The sequence below is a fragment of the Bos taurus genome, chromosome 3, assembly GCF_002263795.3.
Source record: "Bos taurus isolate L1 Dominette 01449 registration number 42190680 breed Hereford chromosome 3, ARS-UCD2.0, whole genome shotgun sequence".
NCBI lineage: Eukaryota > Metazoa > Chordata > Mammalia > Artiodactyla > Bovidae > Bos > Bos taurus.
The window spans coordinates 54615261-54642630 of NC_037330.1; the positions used below are offsets into that span (position 1 = coordinate 54615261).

The window sequence follows — 27370 nt, forward strand, 5'->3', positions numbered from 1 at the left end:
CCGCCCCCCCTGCCAGCTTCTGAGCATAAGAGTGGTTTCCAGAGGAGCCAGAAACAGGAAGAGCCCTAGGAGCCAGCCAGAGCAACTGACTTGACCCCCAGCTGCAGCTCCAGGTAAGTCTGCTCCTAAACTTGACCTTCCAAGCACACTTCGGTTAAATAACAATAAATCTCCCTGCGCAGACCCCACACTGGGGGAGGAGAGGAGCAGATGGAGGCGCGGGGCCAGCGGGTGGCGCCGGCCAGGCGCATTGTTCAGGCAGCTCCGAGTCTCCTTTTGGATCCCAGGCTGCTTTCAGGCTTGTCGCCCGGATGCGCCGCTGCTCCCGGAGCATCTAAGCAGGGCTGCAGCAAAAAGCAGGAGAGCAGGTATGTCTTCTGAGGAAAGGAAGCTGAAGTCATTTTTGAGATCGAAGACGCAAACTCACCCTCACTCCCCAGCCCGCCCTTCGCAGAGGCGATGGGTGCGGTCTCTTCTCCTAGCCCCCTCTTGCCCTCCTCAGGCACATCCTGACTGCACCCCGCTGGGCAGTGGTCAAACAAAAAAGATGGTCCTACACACAGAGCCAATTTAAATCCTAAAAGATGGACTCGGGATTATTTTTGTCTTAACATTTGATACTCTGAATACATACAGAACTGTTTTCTTTGGAATAATTCAATCTCACTCTTACTAAAAAAAAAAACTCTTAATAATAACTGTAAGATCTAATTATGTTTGTTGATCATGCATGATTTTTTAATGAGTGGCACATACATTAACAGCCTCAGAATAACCTCTGGTACTTGCTGAAAATCTCCAGTGTGGGGTATTCTTGACTATCAGATAATTCTGAACAGTCACCTTTGGAAACTTGTTGGTCATCTTCTGCCTTCTATTAGCACTGTTCTTTTCTATTTGTTTAGTTTATTTTTTATGGCTTTCTGTTGTTTTATATGTATTTATTTATGAGGCCATGCCATGCAGCACGTGGGGATCTTAGTTCCTGGACCAGGGAACCCCTGTCTCTTGCATTGGGAACAGGGAGTCTTACACTGGACTTCTGGGAAAGTCCCTCCAAGTGCTTAGTTTTGAAGTTAAAAGCTTCTTGGTTTTGGTCCCTCAGTATACTTTGAGTTAAAATACAAAATCTTTGTAGACTCATTGACTTACACAAAGCTTTATCAATATTTGGTCTAAGATATAAACTCCACAATTTCTCTTGCTTATAGCTATTCACCTTAAAAATAAGAGTTATTCCCACTGTGGGGAGGGAGGGACGCTGCAAACAAATAACACTGGGGTGTGCTGGCAGCGCCTCAACCACACTGGGCCTGCCCCTGCTCACGGTGCATGCGCCCTTCCTGCCCACACTGCTCAGGCTCTAGGTTGCTCCACCAGGAACCGCCAGGAACCGTCTGAGGCCGGCCTTGGGCTGCATGCACCTCCCAGGTCTAAGCCACTCAGGTTCAGGCACTTGGGTGGTTCTTAGAGGTGCAGACTCAGTGGGGCCTGGGTTTTGTGCCCTTCCCATGTCCGAGCAGCTCAGGTGATGAGGTGTTTGGCGAGCGTGGTCACTGGGACTTATCTCCTCCCCCATCCCTGCCACTCGGTTTTCTGGGTGTACAACCGGCACACCTTCTCAGGCGGATGTTGACTGTCCAGAACCCCAAGAAGTCTTAGTTAGCAAAGAAGCCTGCTTGCAGTTTGGTAGATAATGTCTCTCTGGGGCTGCAACTGCCCCATTCCGGCTCTGGCTGCCTGTCACAGGAGGGGGATGGTTGCAACTGGCTAGTTCTGTTCAGTCCTTTGTTCTGTGCGCAGGCCTGGGGTGTCTTAGGTTAGGGGTTTTCACGTGGTAGCTATCCCACAGTCTGGTTTGCTAGCCCAAGTTAGTTCGCTCAGATTGCCCTTGGGGCATCAGGGCCAGGTCCTTACTCTAAGCAATGCAGCCTGCGCCTCCCTGACCAGCCCCTGCTTGCTAGTGCTGGGTGCAGGCGTCTGCGCTGCTTCTCCGCTGGGGGAGTTACCATTGGGCTCGTAATCTGTGGGTTTTAATTATTTATTTATTTTTCCTCCCTGTTATGTTGCCCTCTGTGCTTCCAAGGCTCGCCACAGACTTGGCAGTGAGAGTGTTTCCTTGTGTTTGGAAACTTCTCTCTTTTTAAGACTCCCTTCCCGGGACAGAGCTCCATCCCTACCTCTTTTGTCTCTTTTTTTGTGTTTTATATTTTTCCTACCTCCTTTCGAAGACAATGGGCTGCTTTTCTGGGTGCCTGATGTCCTCTGCCGGCATTCAGAAGTGGTTTTGTGGAATTTGCTCAGCGTTTAAATGTTCTTCTGATGAATTTGTGGGGGAGAAAGTGGTCTCCCCGTCCTATTGCTCTGCCATCTTAGGACCACCCACCAATCTACTATAGGAAAAAAAAAAAAAGATACATGTTAGAGAGGAATTCTGCTGAAAAAATTCATGACTTTTTTTTTTAAAGGTTTTAGATACCTTGATTATGTACAACTTATTGGAAGCACTAATAGACTATTACATTTTCTAACATGTTCATTGTTAAAACAGTACATTAATGCAGGAAATTTTCTTAAAATTTTCTAAGAGCCTATATGTTATCACATGTACAGCAATGAATCAGGTAGGAATTATTCTTCTTCCTACAACATTGATAGAAAATGGAGGCTTCCAGAGTTAAGTTCCTTTTACAAGGTCTCAACAGCAAACATGTCACGTGAACCCTCTGACTGAACCCTGGCAGCCCAACTCCAGAACTTGTACTTGGACTTGGCCAGGCAGCTCTGAGCTCCTCCAGCCTGACTCTCCCCCATCACCGTCCTCCCTCTCAGCTGTTCCCACTGGATCTCCCCAGCCTGCTCATCTTCCTCTTGGGATGTGTCCTCCCACTTGCTTGCAACCAGGGAGGGAAGTGTCACTGTTCAGGCCAGAGCCAATCCTCCATTTTCATTCAGAAATTATCTTCCCCTTCTTCAGAGGACTCAACTGTAAAGCAATACTTACATAGGATTTACTATGAACCAGCATAATGTTAAGAATAGTTTAAGTATTATGAGGTATTTAATTCTCCTAATGACCCTAACAACAGACTGTTTTTTACTTTTAGTGTCACCAGTTTATAGCAGAGAAACATGAGGCACAGATAAATTAATCTTCCCAGTTGTCACATGGTTAATAAAGTATGGGAACATGTACATACTGCTTAACATAGTCTGAGAAAAAAACAATGGGACTGTCAAATCCCTCAGAGTGCCGTTTGTCTCTTGAGATCATGAAACACCTGATCATTGTGACAAAATCATTTTAAGTAGAGCCTGGCCCAAATGTGAGACTCTGACACACCTAGGCAGACCTTTAAACACCCTGGTTGCTTGCATCTCTTCCCTATCAGCTTAAATAATAAGAAAGTCTTATAATTTCAGCTAATAAATTAATTCGTACAAGCACAACTTTGAGTAGCCACATTAAAGGTCTATCCTTTTGTGTTTGAGAGAGAGCTATGTTCTTTATCTCAATTTTTTTCCCACACTCACTCTTCCAGCTTGTTCCAGATCCCACTGATTCCCTGCATCCATCTGTCTTCATCAAATCATTGATTACATTCGTTTTCCTTACTTGGCACGGTCTTCCCTGGCTACTGACTACATAAATTCAACCCCCAGTGCTCTATAGGCCATTCCTTTATCCTTTCCTTCTGATCTCTTCCCATCCCCTAATATACATATATATGTTTTTTTGGGGGTCGTGGTGGGGGGCGGTTTCCCTGGTAACTCAGTGGTAAAGAATCTGCCTGCCAAGCAGGAAATGTGGGTTTGATCCCTGGGTCAGGAAGTTTCCCCTGGAGAACAAAATGGCAACCCACTCCAGTATTCTTGCCTGGGAATCCTGTACATGGAAAAGCCTGGCAGGTTACTGTACATGGCGTTGGACAAGACTTAGCGACAAAACAACAACAACAGCAATTTTGGTTTTACTTTATTATCTGTCTCCTCTAGAATAGAGCTCCATGGTGCTGAGATTTGTCTCCATTTTGTTCACTATTTGCTTCTGAGCCCCTAGAACTGTGTCCAGCACATGAGAGTTTCTCAATAAATATTTGTGCAATTACTGAGTGACCAAATCATTCAGAATTCCAGAAATGGTGTCTGGTCACTCCTCATCCCCTTCATATCCCATCTGCCTCTAATACCCCCTAAATGCTTTTGTTCTCAAGGCTTCATCATCAGTGCTTTGTGTTCTCATTGTATTCACTGCATGCCTCCCATGGACAGGTTGCTTTCGGGTTCATTAAGGATCCATGAGGAAATGTACATAATTCACGTGTACAGGCCTTAGCACACTAAGCTGAATACTTACCTTTTAGAAACATACAAAGAATAGAGAATTGATGTACAGGTTCCACAAGCAGAAGCCTGGTGTGCACCATGAGAGATGACTTGCGGATCTTGTGTTTTACTGAACTGTTCCTCTGGGTTACAGTTTCGAGTGTCATCTGGGTCCAATATAATGGACCCCATCTGTCTGGTGGAAAACCGGAACAATCAGCTGCTGGTAAACCCCAGAGCACTGAAGATTCTTGAGCAGATATCTCAGCCTGTGGTGGTGGTGGCCATCGCAGGGCTCTATCGGACGGGGAAGTCCTACCTGATGAACCGCCTGGCCGGACAGAACCATGGTGAGTGTTGTTCAAGACCTTTTACTTGGAAGCAGTGATAACACAGTCTGCTGATCCTCCTCCTCTAGGGTCATGTTACTGAAGAGCCTAACTCCCTACTGAAGAAAACGCCTAATTCTCACCACCGAATTTATAACTTCAAACCCATCTCTCCACAATGTTAACTCTTTTATCCAGTAATCGAGAATTCCCAACCTCATCCAAAAATCTACCTCATTTGTCCTGATCCTATCCATTGCCAACGGCTCAGGAGCTCATCTTCAGCAATCATTCCATTCCCTTCTCCTTCACCACGTTTGCCCTAAACCATAGGGTCATTTCAGGTAGCATGTTGTTTTTTAAAAAGGATAGAAGGAAGTACAGGCAGATGAATCTCTGTAAAACTCATATCTCAATGGGGCTACCACCCACCTTTTTTACTTCATTTAATTTGCTTATTTCCAATTTGGTAAATTATACTTTTGTTTTCTCTTTTTCCTACTATCAGCTATAACACATACAGAATGGTGCATAAAATATACATATACAAATATTGTAAAATTGGTAAACATAATGTAATCATCTGTCTAATCACTATTCAGATCAAGAAATAATACTTCAACACCCAAAATCCCAAGTTATGTCCTCTCACACCTTCATTAGACTTCACCAGTGTTCTGATTTTCATGGGGTATTCTTTCACTCTTCCTTTTAAAAAATTGCTTCATATTATGTTTCTCCATTTGTAAAACATGAAGTGAAAGTTGCTCAGTCATGTCCACCTCTTTGTGACCCTGTGGACTATACAGTCTTTCCTTTCTCCAGGAGACTTTCCTAACCCAGGGATCAAACCCATGTCTCCCACATTGCAGGCGGATTCTTTACCAGCTGAGCCACACCCAGGTTGTAAAATATACCTTGAACTTAATACAAGGGGAACTAAAGTGTGCCAATCATTGGGGTCTTGCTTCTTTTGCTCAACAAGAAGTTTATAAGGTTCATCTAGTTTGTCATACTTGACTGTAATTTATTTTTGTTCACTACTTTATAGTATGCTATTGACAAAGGGTAGAAGAATTCACTCATTGTTAATGAACACTGTTATTATCTGTAGTTTACCTTTTATGGATGCTGCTGTCGTGAATATTCTTGTTTCTATCCTGGTGCACATGTACACTAGCTACCCCTGTGTGATATACTCAGAAATGTAGCTGCTGGATCATAGAGTCCATATATTTTCAGGCATTCAAGACAATATCAAACAGTTTTTGAAGTTTTATGTGCAATTTATGTGCTTATTAGAAGTAACTGGAATTCTCCACATCATTAAAAAAATCTGGTAAAAGGCTTATTTTAACTTTGGCTGATTTGGTGTCTATACAGTTGCATGTTATTTGCCTCACTACAAATAAACATCTGTACCTTTGAACATATTAATTTACTCTTTACATTTGCAATTTCATGGAATCTTTCTTTTTCTACCGAATTGCTTGCTTGGTTCTTATTGATTTTAGGGGCAATCTGCCGATGTCTTGGATATTGCTGTCTAAGAAAACTACACACTATTTCTTTCCTAATGCCTTCTTATGTGCCTCAGTGTCTCAGCATGATTAGAGAGTACAACCTCAGCCAACTAAAATCTAAGAATCTTAGCTATTTCTCAATGTCTCTCTCAGACTCTGTCTCTTATCTCTCTTACTCTATTTTCTCCTTTTCTTCCTCTTTTTGCTTTGCAATCTCCCATTGGCCTCAAAAATATTTTATATTTGCTTTTCTTTTAGAAAAACTCTTGACAACTAGTCAGGGGAGGACTGATTTCTCTGTCAGGCTGTATTACTTAATATGTCATTTTTGAGTGATTAGAGATTTGAAAACTGTGAGAAAAGTCATCAGTCAAAGTGTTTAAACAATTAAGGTGTTTAAACAACATTCTTTTTATTCTATTTGAGATAACATCAGGTAATAAGGAGGCGAATGGCATCACTGATACAATGGACATGAACTTGGGCAAACTCCAGGAGTTGGTGAGGGACAGGGAAGCCTGGCTTGCTGCCATCCATGATGTTGTGATGAGTCAGACTTGACTGAGCAACTGAACAACAAATTCTGTTACTAAGGAAATCCCTCACTTAGTTATGTTTTAAAGAACTTGAATTGTGATTCTACCACTCCAGTTGAATGACAAGGAGACAAAAACCAAAAATGAAACAAAATTGGTGCCCAGTCAAAGTCCACGAGCAGAAGCAAGTCACTGCACTCTGCCCTTGTGGTGACTTCTTTGTCTGTCCTTGACCTCACATAACTGACAGCGATGACCCGCAGTTATACCTCATCTTTTCTCCATGAAGGAAATGGGAGCTTATATTTCTCTGTATTAATCGGCAAACAGTGAAAAGCTATCACGATGTTGAAGAGTGCAGATCACCTCAGGTGTTATATCCTCTCTGAACAGAACACACAGGATATGATCATTGAACGGCCTGAGCCGTGCTGAACCATGCTCCACTAGGGATATCATCATATCCATTTCTAGTCTCATTGAAGAGACCATGGGCATCTGGTGGGCACTTAAAATCTTGCACTATGGATAAGATTCACTGCCTGCAGCTTTTAGGCATATACCTCACATAATCTCCCTCTGGGCCTCCCTGGTGTCTCAGCGGTAAACAATCTGCCTGCAATGCAGCAACCATGCGAGACTCAAGTTAGATCCCTGGGTGAGGAAGACGAAGGGAGGAAGAAATGCAGCCCCCTCCAATATTCCTGCCTGGGAAATCCATGGACAGAGGGAGCCTGGTGGGCTACAGACTGAGCACACACACAATCTCCCTCAGTTGTTTTAATACTCTAGAAAGAAGGGCAAACAATTCTCATGGGTCTTTTCTGATTCAGTGCTGTAATATCAGCAACCTTGAGTCAATGAACGAAGAATTCATCATTTCTTGAAGAGGAGAATAGAAATGAGGAAAATACAGGGAGGAAGGGAAGGAAAAATAAATCTATCAAGAGTTGATATATCAGTTCAGGACCTGGAAGAACATATGGAAGTCACTTAAGGGGTAAATCAAGATATTTAATGAAAAAATAATCAGAAAGGAACAAGCAGAGGAAAAGGAATCAATGAAGGATGCAGAAGCAGTCAGAGGGTGGCAGGAACAATGGCCATGTAGCCTTTGTATCTTCTGTAGTGTGAAGAAGCAAGCAATGAATGGATTCCAGAATGTGACAAACACCAGAGCTACTGGATGGAGCTAAACAAAAGGAGATGTGGTCAAGGTGGAGGAACAGAGCTGCTGGGACAACGTGGCTCACGAGGGTGGAAGCCAGCGGAACAGGAGGCTTACTCCTGATCTCCTACTGGTACTGGTGGGACTCCATCAGAAAGTGGAGGATATGGAAGCTCTTTAATATCAGATAACTAAAAGGTTAACAGAGTTTACACTGACCTCTTAATGTGATACAGTATGAGCCATTAATGTTAGAAGGTGAATAAGGGACATTAAATATTTCTTGGGAAGATCCTGAGTATGTGTAGCACTTGTCCTTGCTGAAATGGAAACACCTGTCCCCAACCCAGGCACTCACATTCCAACCATTTTACCCAAAGCAACCCCTGGGTAGCCTGAACTCTCTGGTCTTACTGTGCGTTGCTTCCTCCTCTTTCTGTGCAGGTTTCTGTCTGGGCTCCACAGTGCAGTCTGAAACCAAGGGAATCTGGATGTGGTGTGTGCCCCACCCCTCCAAGGAGAACCACACCCTGGTCCTTCTGGACACTGAGGGTCTGGGTGATGTGGAAAAGGTAAGGCAGGGAATCTTCTTTATTCCTTACTCTACTTACATTTCAATTTCCCACCTCAGTTCAATTTTTATGACATGTCCCAATCAAATAATGCAAAGCAAACTATGAATGATGAGGCTAAAAAAACCTTTGCTTGAACTTATTGTATAATAAATTCAACAGTTTGGTTATTATAGATAGATCTTCTTATTTTCAGCACTGAGACGAAAAATGTGATGTGCTGTTGCTTAGTTGCTCAGTTGTGACTGATTCCTTGCAACTGCATGGACTGTAGCCCACCAGGCTCCTCTGTCCATGGGGATTCTCCAGGCAAGAATACTGGAGTGGGTTGCCATGACCTCCTCCAGGGGAGACGAAAGATACAAGTTAATAAATATTTATTGGGCATCTGAATCCCAGGGCTTTGTGTTGAATGCAACAGGTATCAGAGTGATGGAGCTAAAGGCCCAGAGCTCAGTTGGGGAGGTAAGAAATGTGCAGTGTTATCAGCACACAGAACCATGTTTACACAAAGTGATAACCTATACCAGTTGTTAGTTTGGGAAGTCTGGTGAAAGCTAGACTGGTGGAAGTCTGGCTATAGTCAGAAGATGATAACCAGTCTTTCACCAGTTATAGTGGTTTTATATATATATATATATATATATATATATATATATATATATATAACTGGTTTCACCAGTTATAACTGGTGAAAGACTATAGTTATAGTCCAGTAGAAGCTATAACCCATGGGAACAATGGGCTCTACTAGTTGAGAGCTGTGGAGTTGATGGGGTTGTAAGTAGAAAACATGAAATAGTTTATCTGAATAAAAATCTATTTTAATAAAAAATATATTTAATAAAATAACATTTTTAAACATAAATAAAATTTAAAACTCTATTTAACAAAAATCTATTATATATATGTTTTTTAAATCTCCAGAAAAGCTCCTTCTGTACCCGGAACATTTTAGTCCAAGGCTCTGAGCATTGTCAGTGAACTCTTAACTAAAAAGCTTTGTAAATGGGAAAAATTTAGATATTTTGACTTTATAGTGTTAGTTACAATCAGTTTTTTTCTCCTATTTGTATTAATCTGCATCTAAATTAAATGTAGGAACACTGAATCTTGGGTTTCATCACTGCAGAAAAGAGCTGGGACATGAATTCTGAATTATAAATTAAAATTTAATTTATTCTTAATCACATCAGTGTCAACCCAAGATGGTCTATGATTCATAATAGGTTGTAGTTTGCATAATCTGCCGCCTTTATCTAACCTCATTTGCCATAAGCCAGTGCACAACAAACTGCACACTGATAGTAGCAGAACCACTTGCTGGTCTCACTATCTGTAACGTATCTGGGTGAAAAAAGTGAAAGTGTTAGTCACTCAGTCGTGTCCAACTCTTTGTAACCCCATAGACTGTATCCAGCCAGGCTCCCCTGTCCACGGAATTCTCCAGGCAGGAATACTGGAGTGGGTAGCCATTCCCTTTTCCAAGGGATCTTCTGGACCCAGGGATCAAACCCAGGTCTCCTGTATTGAAGGCAGATTCTTTACTGTCTGAGCCACCAGGGAAGCCCAAGAATTCTGGAGTGGGCAGTATACATATAAATCAGTTCCAAAGTCACTCATGACTTGTTCTGAATATCATTTTCCACCTCGTTATCTACTACTACATGGGTAACACCACTTCGGCCAAATAAAATAACCTGGTAATACCTCTATATAACCACAGTTTCTGGCAATCATGATCAGCTTCTGTGGGTCCTTCCACTTGCATGGTTCCTGAAGTGACTGATGTGAAAGACCTCAGTCGTGTCCAACTCTTTGTGACCCCATAGACTACAGAGTCCATGGAATTCTCCAGGCCAGCATACTGGACTGGGTAGCATTTCCCTTCTCCAGGGGATCTTCGAAACCCAGGGATCAAACCCAGGTCTCCCGCATTCTAGGAAGATTCTTGCCACATTGCAGGCAAATTCTTCACCAACTGAGCTATCAGGGAAGTTTCTGTCAATTCTTTAATGTCCAGTTCTTTTCAACTTCATGTCATCACATCACTGTAGACACAATCACCCTTTGCTCTGAATGCACAGAGTATTTTTTTTTTTTTTCTGTCTTTGTGGTATTACTCCTTTATCTATTACAGTAACACATTTGGTTCTACACTGAGTTGTTTATCATCTTGGATAAATAGGTATGTTCCCATATATATCTGACCCTCCAGAAAGCCATCTCTCTAGGGTAGGGATTATTATGTGGAACTTTATATTCAAGTAAGCAAATGAGTGTCTCCTATTATCTAGATGAACAGTTAGTAGTTGAATTTAATTGATTAGTATTTCTATTCCTAATATCCATCATGATCTAGAAAATGTTGCAAAGGAATCATTGTCCACTTTCTACTGGAAAACTTCTATGTTCCAAGTGCTCTAGTAAACATTCAAACATATATAAGATGTCATTCATTTCTGCTAATAGCTAATCACACAAAGGAGCTTAGATGGGTCAATATAAACACCAGAATGATTTGCATTTAGTCCATGGGGTCACAAAGAGTCGGACACGACTGAGCCACTGAACTGAACTGAGATGAAAATTTATGTTGCTTGCCTTCCTATCGAGTTAGAGTCTGCTGTTACAGCAAATGAACAATTGAATGAGAGCATGAGTAGTGTCCTCACCCTGTAATGTACTTTCTAGGGTGACTCCAAAAATGACTCATGGATCTTTGCCCTGGCTGTGCTCCTGAGCAGTACCTGTATCTACAACAGCATGGGCACCATCAACCACCAGGCCCTGGAACAGCTGCAGTATCCTTCCAGAGCTGAACTAGCACATTTCATTGAGTTTATGGGAATAGCAGCTGACACCGTTTCTCCTTTTCCATGACTCCATTCTGTTGATTGATGAGATGGTAAAATGGGGCAAATTTTAAAAGGGAATATTTGTAAAACTTGCTTTGGGGTAGGATCTGGAAATTTTGTTGGAGAGTGCTTCTTTTTCCTTACCTAAGATCCCAGCTATGTGACTGAATTAACAGAGCTGATCAGAATCAAATCATCTCCCATCTCTGATGATGTAGAGGACTCAGTCGAGTTTGTGAGATTCTTTCCAGACTTTGTCTGGACTGTGCGGGATTTCATGTTGGAGCTGAAGTTTAATGGAAACCCCATCACTGAAGATGAGTACCTGGAGAATGCCTTGAAGTTGATTCCAGGTATCAGAGCAGGGGCAAGGTGGTAGAAAGCTCAGTAGGAAGTGGGATCAAGAGCCCTGATATTCAGCACTTGATGTCACTCTTAATTTGGGGTTGGAATGAGGCTATGCTAATGGTGCCTGGTGAATGACTGGTGGGTGGCTTCAGTCATTGTTGTTACTGGAAGAACTTCAGAGACCAGAGCATAAGCTCACTGAGGAAATTTAGAATCTAGTATTAAACAAACAATTTTAGAAAAATTAATATGAAGAAAAAGTCTCACATATTGTATTACATATTAAGTGCTCTTCTTTTCTCTTTGAGAAAAATAACCCATCAAATTGAAATTGGTAGATGTAGAATCATAAAGTAAATAAAAGGATTAATTTGTGAAATATTGATACATTTCACAGAGTGTTTTTTATTGCCCTATATAGATATATTCTTAATAGACAAACTATTTATACTCTAATTCCTTCAAAAGAAAAACATTGCTACATCCTTCCATTGAGACTATCAGACTTCAAAGGCTTTCTCATAACATCATACTCTTCATTCTAGAAACTTACACCATATGTACATGCATGCTCGTGTGCTCAGTTGCTCAGTCATGTTTGACTCTTTTTGAATGTATGGACTGTAGCCCACCAGGCTCCTGTGTCCTTGAGATTTTCCAGGCAAAAATAGTGGAGTGGGTTGCCATTTCCTCCTCTGGGGATCTCCCCTACCCAGGGATTAAACTCACATCTCCCATGTCTCCTGCACTGGCGGATGAATTCTTTATGATTGAGCCACATATAACCTCTCTTACATGGTATATGTCATATTCATCCAGTAAGTTGTTTACTCAGATTATATTTAGCAGAGAGAATAATAGGTGGTACCTAGAAGCAATATTGACTTTGTTTAATCATATACTTAAACCTTTCAATAAATATTTATTGAACTGATGATATATGCCCCAAAATCCCTCTGTATGATACTGTCACATCCAATAGAAAGTGTTGCAGAGGACTGATGGAGTGTCCTCATTTCCTTTAAGCCAATCTAACCATGAGATTGGTATGCTAAAGTAATCTCAAAACATATTTATAGAATGTGCATTTTTATTCAATTTTATAAAGCATTTCTTTCCTGTATGTCATTTGTTCCCAATGTGATTTCTTTCCCAGATATATTGTGAATATCCTTATTTCCACCATTACTTTTCATGTCTGAAATGGAGATTGTAACATCAAACTAGTGTTTTTGACAGTTATTTGGATTGGCTTAACTTTCAAGAAACACCTTATAGATCCAGTGCATACTATGCAATGGCTGAGGAAAACAAAAGTTTCTTCAGTTGGTATAAATAGTTCTTTTTCCTCCCCAGAAGTATTTCCTTCAATCTTGGCTCAGTATAAAAATAGAGTTTCTATGGTAGATAACTTTAACTTATTTAACTTTATTTTGGGGGGCTCAAAAATCACTGTAGATGGTGATTGCAGCCATGAAATTAAAAGACGCTTATTCCTTGGAAGGAAAGTTATGACCAACCTAGATAGCATATTCAAAAGCAGAGACATTACTTTGCCAACAAAGGTCCGTCTAGTCAAGGCTATGGTTTTTCCTGTGGTCATGTAAGGATGCAAGAGTTGGACTGTGAAGAAAGCTGAGCACCGAAGAATTGATGCTTTTGAACTGTGGTGTTGGAGAAGACTCTTGAGAGTCCCCTGGACTGCAAGGAGATCCAACCAGTCCATTCTAAAGGAGATGGGTCCTGGGATTTCTTTGGAAGGAATGATGCTAAAGCTGAAACTCCAGTACTTTGGCCACGTCATGCGAAGAGTTGACTCATTGGAAAAGACTCTGATGCTGGGAAGGATTGGGGGCAGGAGGAGACGGGGACAACAGAGGATGAGATGGCGGGATGGCATCACCGACTGGATGGACATGAGTTTGAGCGAACTCTGGGAGTTGGTGTTGGACAAGGAGGCCTGACGTGTTGCAATTCATGGGGTCACAAAGAGTCCAACACAACTGAGCGACTGAACTGAACTGAACTAATGGTAGATTAGTGTAAGGTTGATTTTCAAATAGAAATGATTTATAGGCATAGGCATTAGAATGATTGTAAAAATTCCTGGAAATCAAAGTCCTCAGCACCCTTATCAAGAGTCTGTCTCTTCTTTGATTGTTTGTTTCCACTTTTGCAGGTGCAAATCACCAAATTCAAAATTCCAATTTACCCAGAGAGTGTATTAAGAAGTTCTTTCCCAGACGGAAGTGTTTCGTCTTTGACCGCCCTGCAAGTAACAGAAAACAATTACTCCATCTTGAGGAAATACCAGACAACGAACTGGATGTGAATTTCAAGAAGCAGTCAAAAGTTTTCTGCTCGTATATCTATACCCATGCAAAGACCAAGACTTAAAAGAGGGAATCACTATCACTGGGAAAAGTGAGCCTCCTTTGCTACAGCATGTCTCTCTGTGATTCACTGTGGTTGAGGAATGTCTGGTGGAGTTGAAGTTGTAAATGTACTCTGGGATTGTCGATAATGGTGCTTTCTTCTTTTTTTCTTCATTAACTGTGTTCTCTGTATAATTTGGAAAATCAGATATTCATCCCCACATAGAAATGCAGGCTTCTTCACTAAATTGCCCTGTATGAGGCTTTTTTGAAGCATACCAAATCTCATGAAACTATTGGGTTGGCCAGAATGTTCTTTCAGGTTTTTCAGTAAGATATTATGGAAAAAGCCAAACAAACATTTTGGCCAACCCAATATTACACTAAAGATATGTTAAGGATACACATATTCATGGTGATGAACCACTGAGTGGGTAAGTGTTTATAATGAGGATATACAAGGTATTCTGTGAATTCACATGAATCAATAATAAGTAGTAGGTCATGAATCCATGTAAGCTCATTGAGAGTCTGAGAAACAAGTCTAAATATAATCTTACGTAGTTCTGGCTTCATGCCCATGTCAATGGGGCAGTCACATAGTGCCCTGTGCTGAGATGGGGCTGCTTGCTTTAAAGTTTGTATCATGGTCTGGAAATTCTTGATGACATTTTTGCATGTGGCACTACATTTTCATTTGGAAATAGTGCTCACAAAATATGCAGTTTGCTCACATATATATAAGTTCTTTGTATTGTATTACAATGGGAAAAGTGTTACAGGAGAACCTTGAACATACTGTTTGAGATAATTCAGTTAATAATGAATTGTGATGAACTGAGAACTATAAAATAGTGTGAATGGGAGACACAGTGATGTTACTATAAGAAAGTTGTAGAAGGTGGAGGATACAATGATGAGGATAAGGATGAAGATGAGGAAAAGAAAGAGAAGAAAGAAAACCTCAAAGTCAATAAAACTTTAGTAATTTTAAGAGTATTGATCTAAAGTTCATAAAACAAGGGAGAATGTTCTGTTTATTTTCAAAATATGTGTCATTCAGGGTTGGGGACTCTGGTGGAGGCCTACGTAAATGCCATCAACAGTGGATCAGTTCCTTGTCTGGAGAACGCGGTGACAACTCTGGCCCAGCTAGAGAACTCAGCAGCCGTGCAGAAGGCAGCAGACCACTACAGTGAGCAGATGACCAAGAGACTGAGCCTCCCCACAGACACGCTCCAGGAGCTGCTGGAGGTGCATGCAGCCTGTGAGAAGGAAGCCATTGCAGTCTTCATGAAGCACTCCTTCAAGGATGAAAAGAAGGATTTCCAGAAGAAACTTCTGGTAATGTAGCCTAGAATATAGCCTTCCTGATACATTTTCTTCTAGAAATGTACTTAGGCTCCTTCTTTTTACCTGTGGTTCACATGCTTCTCACTTGTAAAAGGAGTTTGGATTCATGTGAAAGACAGGATTCTACAGGCTGCATTCCATCCCTTTTTCTAAAAACTGGCCTCTTTATTTTCTACTGTAAGCAAATTACCCTGTACTTAGCTGTTTAAAACAACACACATTTATTAGCTCAAAATTCTTCAGGTTAGATTCCAGCTCAAGGTGTACAGGTGATGTGCTCTGTGTACAACAAGATGGAGGGGGGAAAAGGCTCAAAGGGCTTAGTAATACTCCCAAGAATAAACAGCAAACAGTTTGTCATAGCATAAGAAGAATATGATTTGAGCCAAATGAGGACTAGAGCCTTGAAGATACACATACAAGAAGCATTTGAATTGTGCTCCACTGGACTCCAAAATGGGTGCAGGGAGGAGGGGCTGCAAAACCCTCAATATAGGCAAAACCCACAAAACTACCTGTAGTATTTGTTAAGAATTAAGACTGGAGTTGGAAAGAAGTAAGAGTGCTTGTTAAAGGATTGTTTGGAGTCTGAAACCATTGCCTATTTACAATGGGATCTTTGAGACCATAAGTTTTCACCTTCCAGTTGCTATTATAGCAGACACTGTTTTGGGAATGGATGGTGGCATCCTTGAGTGTGACAAAGTTCAGGAGATTCAAGTTCTCAGTGATGCAGAAACATGCCTGAAACCACATCCAGAATGGCCACCAAGGTCAGTTTTGAATTTCTGCACAAGTTATTCCATTTTGATTTTTAAATGTATTCCTTTAATGATTGAAGCAGATGTAAATGCATGCTTGATAGGCTACAAACAGATTACTGTATTTAGCATAAAGTTTAATTTAAATCATGTATAAGCCACACTGTCATCCCTGCATGTAAATATGTGAATGTATCTTTCTTCAGCACTCATATGGGCTCTGGATAACCACGCTGCTCCATCTTTGGGCCAGCAATGGTGCCCTGTATTCTTATTTTCTTTCTAATCTCTCTGAATGCGTCTTCTGCCACCAACAGGAGAAGACTACATGTGAAAGACTTAAGTGATTAGGTATTGTCCACTAGGGTCATCTCTACTTTTTAAAGTACCCTACGCTATACAACATAATCTAAAGGCTAATAGAGTTTTGCCAAGAGAATGCGCTGGTCATAGCAAACACCCTCTTCCAACAACACAAGCGACCATGCTATACATGAACATCACCAGATGGCCAACAGCCAAATCAGATTGATTATATTCTTTGCAGCCAAAGATGGAGAAGGTCTGTACAGTCAGCCAAACAAGACCAGGAGCTGACTGTGGCTCAGATTATGAACTTCCTATTGCCAATTTCAGACTTAAATTGAAGAAAGTGGGGAAAAACACTAAACCATTCAGTTCAGTTCAGTTCAGTCACTTAGTCGTGTACAACTCATTGAGAACCCAAGAACTGCAGCACACCAGGCCTCCCTGTCCATCACCAACACAGAGCCCACACAAACGCATGGCCATCGAGTCGATGATGCCATACAACCATCTCATCCTCTGTCGTCCCCTTCTCATACTGCCCTCAATCTTTCCCAGCATCAGGGTCTTTTCAAATGCATCAACTCTTCTCATCAGGTGACCAAAATATTGGAGTTTCAGCTCCAACATCCACTGGATCATCGAAAAAGAAAGAGAGTTCCAGCAAAACATCTATTTCTGCTTTATTGACTATACCAAAGCCAAAGCCTTTGACTGTGGAAAATTCTGAAAGAGATGGGAATACCAGACCACTTGACCTGCCTCTTGAGAAACCTGCATGCAGGTCAGGAAGGAACAGTTAGAACTGGACATGGAACAACGGACTGGTTCCAAATAGGAAAAGGAGTACATCAAGGCTGTATATTGTCACCCTGCATATTTAACTTCTATGCAGAGTACCTCATGAGAAACGCTGGGCTGGATGAAGCACAAGCTGGAATCAAGATTACCGGGAGAAATATCAATAACCTCAGATAGGCCGATAACACCACCCTTATAACAGAAAGTAAAGAAGAACTAAAGAGCCTCATGATGAAAGTGAAAGAGGAGAGTGAAAAAGTTGGCTTAAAGCTCAACATTCAGAAAACGAAGATAATGGTATCCAGTCCCATCACCTCATGGCAGATAGATGGGGAAACAGTGGAAAGAGTGACAGACTATTTTTCTGGGCTCCAAAATCACTGCAGATGGTGATTGCAGCCATGAAATTAAAAGGCGCTTGCTCCTTGGAAGGAAAGTTATGACCAACCTAGACAGCATATTAAAATTCAGAGCCATTACTTTGCTGACAAAGGTGCATCTAGTCAAGGCTATGGTTTTTCCTGTGGTCATGTATGGATGTATGAGTTGGACTATAAAGAAACCTGAGCGTCGAAGAATTGATGCTTTTGAACTGTGGTATTGGAGAAAACTTTTGAGAGTCGCTTGGACTGCAAGGAGATCCAACCAGTCCATTCTAAAGGAGATCAGTCCTGGGTGTTCATTAGAGGCTCTGATGTTGAAGCTGAAACTCCAATACTTTGGCCACCTGATGCGAAGAGCTGACTCATTGGAAAAGACCCTGATGCTGGGAAAGATCGAGGGCAGGAGGAAAAGGGGATGACAGAGAATGAGATGGTTGGATGGTATCACTGACTCAATGACATGAGTCTGGGTAGGCTCCAGGGTTGGTGTTGGACAGGGAGGCCTGGCGTGCTGCAATTCATGGGGTCTCAAGAGTCGGACACGACTGAGCAACTCAACTGAACAGAAACATATGATCAACGTTCAACTTTCTCAGAAGTCCAGGAATGTGCATACCAGGGAGAAAATTCTTGGTGATCATAATTCTGCTTACCATTGGCATATTCACAGAAACTTTGTCTTTTAGTCTACCTTTGTCCATCCTCCCAGTTAAAAAATCTCTTAGAGAAAAATCAGATCAATTATAGTTTACAAGTACAAAAGTGACAAATAAAATTCCTATATTTTCATACACTCAACCCCTCAATGAAGCAACAATTCAGAAAGAGTTCAAAATTCTGTTGTGTATACTTAACTCATTAAGTTAGGCAATTGATTAGCTATGTATTAATATATATCTTTATCTATAGCACGTAGGTTGCATAGGAAGCCCTACTTCAAGTCATAATTGAGCTTTCCATTTTTCTTGGTTGATGGGTGGATCACAATTAATCCTATTACTGTTAAAGAACAATGGAATTCACAGCTGCCAATCCATCAGTTCACAGATATTGAGACTAAGCCAACAGAGTTTAGAGACTTCCTATAAGTCACATAAAAAGTTGGTCAGATCTAGAACTAAAACTAGTCTCGTGACTCTGTATCTATTATTCTGTTTCTCATGTGCCCTGATGTTGTGCGACTGCTTCCTTCAAGAGGATCACAGTTGGACCTTCTCTTCTAACAGCTTCTTTCTACTGAATTTCTCTTCATTTCCTTGACAGGTCATGATCAAGAAAAAGAAAGAAGATTTCTTGCTGCAAGATGAAGAAGCATCTGTCAAGTATTGTCAGGCTGAGCTTAAGAAGCTTTCAGACCCCTTGATGAAGAGTATTTCAGAAGGAACTTTCTCTTTCCCTGGCGGACACCGTCGCTACTTAGAAGCAAGGAACAGGTTTGAAGAGAACTATAAACTCATTCCCAGGAAAGGAGTTAAGGTGAGGAGTAAGGGGATTGGGAAAGAACAGAAGATTGGAGTCAAAGGGTCTTTGCTGGTTCTTTTAAAATTCTAAGACCATAGCACCATTTTTGTAGAGAAAGCAGAGCATGGTGGTATTGCTACACTTTTAGCTTTTATATCCACAATTTTGCAGCTGCTTGGAGATCCTGGTACAATTCCAAGGTTGGGAAGATCCCCTGGTGGAGGGAATGGCAACCCACTCCAGTATTTTTGCCTGGATAAATCCATGGATACAGGAGCCTCATAGGATACATACAGTCCATGGGCACACAAGGAATCGGACATGACTGCGTGACTAACACTTTAATTTTCTTTAAATAAACTAGAAATACTTCTTCTCAAAGACAGGATCTATTATCAAGAATCTAGATGGAAGAGAACATTCCTTTCAATTAGCAAACACTGTAATAAGTTTTGAAAAAACACTAAATCAAAAAGATACCTGCATCCCAATGTTCATAGCAGCATTACTTACAATAGCCAAGACATGGAAGCAACATAAGTGTCCATCAACAGATGAATGGATAAAGGAGATGTGGAATTTGCATATACTGGGATGCTACTCAGTTATCAAAAAGAATGAAATTTTGCCATTTGTGGCAACCTGGATGGACTTGGAGGGCATTATTCTCAAAGCAATGTCAGACAGAGAAAGACAAATGCTGTATGATATCACTTACATGTGAAATCCAAAAAATACAACAAACTAGTTAGTATAACTGAAAAGAAGAAGACTCACAGATATAGAGAACAAATTAGTGGTTACTAACGTGGAGTGGGGGCAATATAGGAGTGAGGGTGGGAGGTACAAGTGACTGGGTGTAAGACAGGCTACAAAGATATAGTGTAAAATACAGGAAATATAGCCAATATTTTGTGTTAACTATAAATAGAGTATAACCTTTAAAAATTGTGTAAAAAATGATTAATAATAAAAAATTTAAATTAGTACCCCAAAATGGACTTTCTGCAAAGTGTAGGGAAAATTAAAGAAAAGTTGTTGTTCTCAAGAAGTTTATAATCTTACCTGAGGACACATAAATAGCCATTGGATATGGTGGCACAATGGTTATCATACAGGTACACACTGATAGAGATAGTGACAGGGACGATGTAGTGGTAGTGATGATGACTGACGTATGTTGAGCCCTCACTACTTCAAGTGTACTTCAGGTGTTTTGGTTAGATCATCGATTTAGTCCTCAGAATAATATAGATTAGATGCTGCTATCATCTTCATTACAAAATTGATAAGTATGACATAAGGAAAAGGAACTCAGTTACCTAATGTCACATATCTATCAAGTGGTAGTGCTGATAGGGTAGCTGTTAGGTTCTTGGCAGCCATTCAGAACTCAGAATAACACTTAAGAAAGCTTCCTGGAGAAGGGGGCAAAAGCTACACATTGAAATGTCAATAAACGATAACTTAATAAAGAAAGGGTAGGTGAGCATGAGTCAGAAGGAAAGCAATGTGCAGCTAGAGCAGTTGCAAACAGTGGAGGATGGGTGATTTTACAGCTGCACATAATTCCAGCATCTACAACCACTGTGGGGTCTGAAGAAAGGTGAAAAATTTACACGGTCGAACCTGGAGGGTCGATGCTGTTGTTCAGTCACTAAGTCATGTCTGACTCTGTAATCACATGGACTGCAGCATGCCAGGCTTCTCTGTCCACCATATCCTTGAGTTTGCACAAATTTATGTCCACTGAGTCAGCAATGCTACCTAAACATCTCATTCTCTGTTGCCCGCTTCTCCTCCTGCCTTCAGTCTTTCCCAGCATCAGGGTCCCACTGAAAAGTGGGTCAGCTCTCTACATCAAGTTGCCAAAGTATTAGAGCTTCAGCTGCAGCATCAGTGCTTCCAATGAATATTCAGGGCTGATTTCCTTTAGGATTGACTAGTTTGATCTCCTGCTGTCCAACGGACTCTCAAGAGTCTTCTGCAGTATCATAGTTCGAAAGAATCAGTTCTTCGGTGCTTAGCCTTCTTTAGGGTCCAAATCTCACATCTGTACTTGACTACTGGAAAAACCATAGCTTTGACTATATGTACCTTTTTTTGCAAAGTGATGTCTCTGCTTTTTAATACAGTGTCTAGGTGGGTCATAGCTTTCTTTCCAAGGAATAAGCATATTTAATTTCATTTTTGATCTCACCATCCACAGTGATTCTAGAGCCCAGGAAAATAAAATCTGTCTGCTTCCACTTTTTCCCCTTCTATTTGCCATGAAGCAATGGGACTGGATGCCATGACCGTAGTTTTTTTTTTTTTTTAATGTTAGATTTTAAGCCAGCTTTTTCCACTCTCCTCTTTCACCCTCATGAGGCTCTTTAGTTCCTCTTCACTTTCTGCCATTAGAGTGGTATCACAGGCATATCTGAGGTTGTTGATATTTTGCCCAGCAATCTTGATTTCAGCTTGTACTTCATCCAGTCCAACATTTGACACAATGTGCTCTGCATGTAAGTTAAAAAAGCAGAGACACAATATACAGCCTTCACATACTCTTTTCCCAACTTTGAACCAGTTTGTTTCAAACTAACTGTTGCTTCTTGATTTGAATACACGTTTCTCAAGGGACAGATAAGGTGGACTGGTAATCCCACCTCTTGAAGAATTTTCCACACTTTGTTGTGATCCTAACAGTCAAAGGCTTTAGCAGAAGCAGAAGTAGATTATTTTCTGCAATGCCTTTGCTTTCTCCGTGATCCAACAAATGTTGGCAATTTGACCTCTTTGAAACCCTACTTATACATCTGTAAGTTCTTGGTCCATGTAATGCTGAAGCCTAGCTTGAAGGATTTTGAGCATTTGCTAGCATCTGAAATGAGCACAATTGTATGGTAGTTTGAACCTTCTTTGACATTGCCCTTCTTTGGGGTTCGAATCAAAACTGACCTTTTCCAGTCCTGTGGCCACTGTTCTTTTCCAAATTTGCTGATGTAGTGAGATGCTGATTTAACAGCATCATCTTTTAGGATTTTAAATAGCTCAGCTGGAATCTGTCACCTCCACTAATTTGTAGTAATGCTTCCTAAGGCCCATTTGACTTCACACTACAGGATGTCTGGCTTTAGGTGAGTGAGCACACCACTGTATTATCCAGGTCATTGAAACCTTTCTTGTGTAGTTCTTCTGTGTATTCTTGTCACCTCTTCTTAATCTCTTCTGCTTCTGATTAGGTCCTTATCGCTTTTGTCCTTTATCATGCCCATTCCTTGCATGAAATGTTGCCTTGATATCTCCCATTTTATTGAAGAGATTTCTAGTCTTGCCCATTCTACTGTTTTCCTCTATTTCTCTGCATTGTCCATGTCAGAAAACCTTTTTATCTCTCCTTGCTATTCTCTGGAACTCTGCATTCAGTTGGGTATATACTTACCTTTCTCCCTTGCAGAGGGAAAACTACTAGACCATTGAGCTATGACCTAAATCAAATCCCTGATGATTATACAGTGGAGGTGACAAATAGATTCAAGAGATTAGATTCTGTTAGACAGAGTGCCTGAAGAGCTATGGATGGAGGTGTGTAACATTGAACAGGAGGCGGTGACCAAAACCATCCCAAAGAAATCTGTAGGTTCACTGAACAATAATTTCCCCAGGAAGATACTATATTGAGGTTGCCTGACAAGTCTTTGCTCTTTGTTTTTTCCTCAGGCAAACCACGTCCTCCAGAGCTTCCTGCAGTCACAGGCAGGAGTACAGGCAGCCATCCTGCAGGCAGACCAGGCCCTCGCTGATGTGGACAAAGCCATGAAAGGTACAGGGAGGACTGAGCTCTCAGAGGGGAAGGTGGCTTCTGTGCTGCCCTTTAGCAGGATTGGGAGGAAACACTTTCTGACACTAGAGCTTCCTCTTCTTCTGTGGATCCTCTCTGCTACACGTGGAAATAAACAAGGGAGTTTGGGTTGAATGTACATCTAATCAGTGTGTCTACATCATGTACCAAAGCACATTGTCTGATGTGATAGCAGGAACAGTCAGACTCCTTCCCACCACTTTAATGTCATTTTAGTCTTTGAGCTCAGGAAGGTATAGCTCAGCATAACTGTTTTTTGTTTAAAACTCTTGTGAAACAGAGGAATATACCAAAAGACAAGCAGCAGAGATGAAAAAGGATCTGCTAATACAGAAACTGAATGATAAGATGCAAAAAATGGAGGCACAAGGGAGAAGCCACAAGGAAAGTATAGCCAAACTGAAAGAGAAGTTCATGTTGGAAAGAGAAAACCTTCTTAGAGAGCAGGAAGAACTGCTTGAGTACAAGCTGAAGGTAAGTCTAGATGGGCGTGGGCAGAGTCTGATGGACAAAATGCTAGTTTCTCAGTAATAAAGGGACAGAAATATGACCTATATTCAGATCCCAGAGAGAAATCCAAAGACAGGTTTCATGTAACATCAGTGTGGATTGTGCTGAAGAATTAACCTCTGTAAGACTCAGCATCTTCTGTAGTGCTAAGGCTTGGAAGGAACAAATAAAGGTCCAGGCTCCTGGACTGAGGGTCAAACTTCCCCTAAGTGAACAGGATCCCAGTCTTAGAGTACTTAGGACTTGCAGTACAACCATCGAAGACCTGTAATATTTCCATCTGCTCTCAAAAGTATCAATTGTGCTTCTACCAAATACAGGATGTTGAAAACTTAAAATGGCTACATTATTTCCAGATCTGTCTGATTCACTTTATACACCTAGAGTAAATGAATTCTTTGTCCAAACCTGGAGTTTCAGTGTTCTAAAGAGAGTCAGCAGACCTCATTATTTATGACATGTGCGTGGTCACCCTACCTCAAGGGAACTGAGAAATATTTAGAATTCACCTACAGTTTAGTTCAGTTCAGTTCAGTTGCCCAGTCGGGTCCGACTCTTTGCAACCCCATGAATCGTAGCACGCCAGGCCTCCCTGTCCATCACCAGCTCCTGGAGTTCACTGAGACTCATGTCCATCGAGTTGGTGATGCCATCCAGCCATCTCATCCTCTGTCATCCCCTTTTCCTCCTGCCCCCAATCCCTCCCAGCATCAGAGTCTTTTCCAATGAGTCAACTCTTCGCATGAGGTGGCCAAAGTACTGGAGTTTCAGCTTTAGCATCATTCCTTCCAAAGAAATCCCAGGGCTGATGTCCTTCAGAATGGACTGGTTGGATCTCCTTGCAGTCCAAGGGACTCTCAAGAGTCTTCTCCAACACCACATTCAAAAATATCAATTCTTCGGCACTCAGCCTTCTTCACAGTCCAACTCTCACATCCATACATGTCTACTGGAAAAACCATAGCCTTGACTAGACGAACTTTTGTTGGCAAAGTAATGTCTCTGCTTTTCAATATGCTATCTAGGTTGGTCATAACTTTTGTTCCAAGGAGCAAGCGTCTTTTAATTTCATGGCTGCAGTCACCATCTGCAGTGATTTTAGAGCCCCCTAAAATAAAGTCTGACACTGTTTCCACTGTTTCCCCATCTGTTTCCCATGAAGTGATGGGACCAGATGCCATGATCTTTGTTTTCTGAATGTTGAGCTTTAAGCCAACTTTTTCACTCTCCACTTTCACTTTCATCAAGAGGCTTTTTAGTTCCTCTCCACTTTCTGCCATAAGGGTGGTGTCATCTGCATATCTGAGGTTATTGATATTTCTCCCGGCAATCTTGATTCCAGCTTGTGCTTCTTCCAGCCCAGCGTTTCTCATGATGTACTCTGCATATAAGGTAAATAAGCAGGGTGACAATATACAGCCTCGATGTACTCCTTTTCCTATTTGAAACCAGTCTGTTGTTCCATGTCCAGTTCTAACTGTTCCTACAGTCCCTCCCAAAGTGCAATCTTAGGGCTGGAACACATTAGTGGGGTAGTTTTAAGTCCTGACTTAGGCCTAACTGCTCCTTGCCCAGGGAGATGGTGTTGAGGGATCCTGGGAAGCTAAACCAGGGATGCTTTCACTCCCCACCATGTTCAAACATTTGGAAATACTGGACAAACTCATCAAAGAGCATCTAAAGTAGTAGGGAAATAGACACATGTGCTGAGCTGCTGAGGTTGTTAGATACTGTTCTTTCAGTTCAGTTCAGTTGCTCAGTCGTGTCTGACTCTTTGCCACCACATGAATTGCAGCACGCCAGGCCTCCCTGTCCATCACCAATTCCTTGAGTTCACCCAGACTCATGTCCATCGAGTCAGTGATGCCATCCAGCCATCTCATCCTCTGTCATCCCCTTCTCCTCCTGCCCCCAATCCCTCCCAGCATCAGAGTCTTTTCCAATGAGTCAACTCTTCTCATGAGGTAGCCAAAGTACTGGAGTTTCAGTTTTAGCATCATTCCTTCCAGAGAAATCCCAGGGCTGATCTCCTTCAGAATGGACTGGTTGGATCTCTTTGCAGTCCAAAGGACTCTCAAGAGTCTTCTCCAACACCACAGTTCAAAGGCATCAATTCTTTGGTGCTCAGCCTTCTTCACAGTCCAACTCTCACATCCATACATGAACACTGGAAAAACCATAGCCTTGACTAGACAAACCTTTATTAGCAAAGTAATATCTCTGCTTTTCAATATGCTATTTAGGTTGGTCATAACTTTTCTTCCAGGGAGTAAGCATCTTTTAATTTCATGATCGCAGTCACCATCTGCAGTGATTTTGGAGCCCCCCAAAATAAAATCTGACACTGTTTCCACTGTTTCCTCATCTGTTTCCCATGAAGTGATGGGACCGGATGCCATGTTAGATACAAATAAATGACAATTGGATATTTCCAACAGGGTACTGTCTTCTTTCTACAGGTGCAAAGGGAACTACTCAATGTGGACTTTCAAAAAAAATCTGATGAATTATGTATTGAGATAATTAGACTACGACAAGTAACTACAAGAAATGAAAATACATGCTTACTACTTTAAGGATCCTGGCAGGTTTTACCTTTGTCTTAATGTCCTTATGAAGTGACTTTCTTTAACAATGTGCATAGGGATGATGTATCTCATGTGCATTAAAGATCTAAACATAAGACAGAAACTATAAAAATCTTAGAGGACAACATAGGCAAAACACTCTCCAACATACATCACAGCAGGATCCTCTATGACCCACCTCCCTGAATATTGGAAATAAAAGCAAAAATAAACAAATAGGATCTAATTAAAATTAAAAGCTTCTGCACAACAACAGAAACTATAAACAAGGTGAAAAGACAACCTTCAGAATGGGAGAAAATAATAGCAAATGAAGCACCTGACAAGCAACTAATCTCAAAAATATTCAAGCAACTCCTGCAGCTCAATTCTAGAAAAATAAACGACCCAGTCAAAAAATGGGCCAAAGAATTAAATAGACATTTATCCAAAGAAGACATACAGATGGCTAACAAACACATGAAAAGATGCTCAACATCACTCATTAGCAGAGAAATGCAAATCAAAACCACAATGAGGTACCATTTCATGCCAGTCAGAATGGCTGTGATCCAAAAGTCGACAAGCAATAAATGCTGGGGAGGATGTGGAGAAACAGGAACCCTCTTACACTGTTGGTGGGAATGCAAACTAGTACAGCCACTATGGAGAACAGTGTGGAGATTCCTTAAAAAAACTGGAAATAGAAGTGCCATATGACCCAGCAATCCCACTGCTGGGCATACACACTGAGGAAACCAGAATCGAAAGAGACACGTGTACCCCAATGTTCATCGCAGCACTGTTTATAATAGCCAGGACATGGAAGCAACCTAGATGTCCATCATCAGATGAATGGATAAGAAAGCTGTGGTACATATACCCAATGGAGTATTACTCAGCCATTAAAAAGAATACATTTGAATCAGTTCTAATGAGGTGGATGAAACTGGAGCCTATTATACAGAGTGAAGTAAGCCAGAAAGAAAAACACCAATACAGTATACTAATGCATATATATGGAATTTAGAAAGATGGTAACGACAACCCTGTATGCGAGACAGCAAAAGAGACACAGATGTACAGAACAGTCTTTTGGACTCTGTGGGAGAGGGAGAGAGGGATCATTTGGGAGAATGGCATTAAAACATGTATAATATCATATAAGAAATGCATCACCAGTCCAGGTTTGATGCAGGATACAGGAAGATTGGGGCTGGTGCACTGAGATGACCCAGAGGGATGGTAAGGGGAGGGCGGTGGGAGGGGGGTTCAGGATGGGGAACACGTGTACACCCTTGGCAGATGCATGTTGATGTATGGCAAAACCAATACAATATTGTAAA

General features: G+C 41.4%; 1 protein-coding gene across 1 annotated transcript; it reads left to right on the top strand.

Moving 5' to 3' along the window:
• The first annotated feature begins 55 nt into the window (after positions 1–55).
• Positions 56–26257, top strand: LOC510382 (guanylate-binding protein 6-like). The gene is given in 12 exon segments (XM_059885332.1): positions 56–113; positions 4481–4676; positions 8327–8454; positions 11149–11258; positions 11469–11665; positions 13840–14052; positions 14055–14084; positions 15099–15379; positions 18903–19115; positions 22806–22908; positions 23228–23421; positions 25917–26257. Coding segments are annotated over 11 exon segments (1755 nt in total). The 5' UTR covers positions 56–113; positions 4481–4507; the 3' UTR covers positions 26034–26257.
• Positions 26258–27370: the final 1113 nt, after the last annotated feature.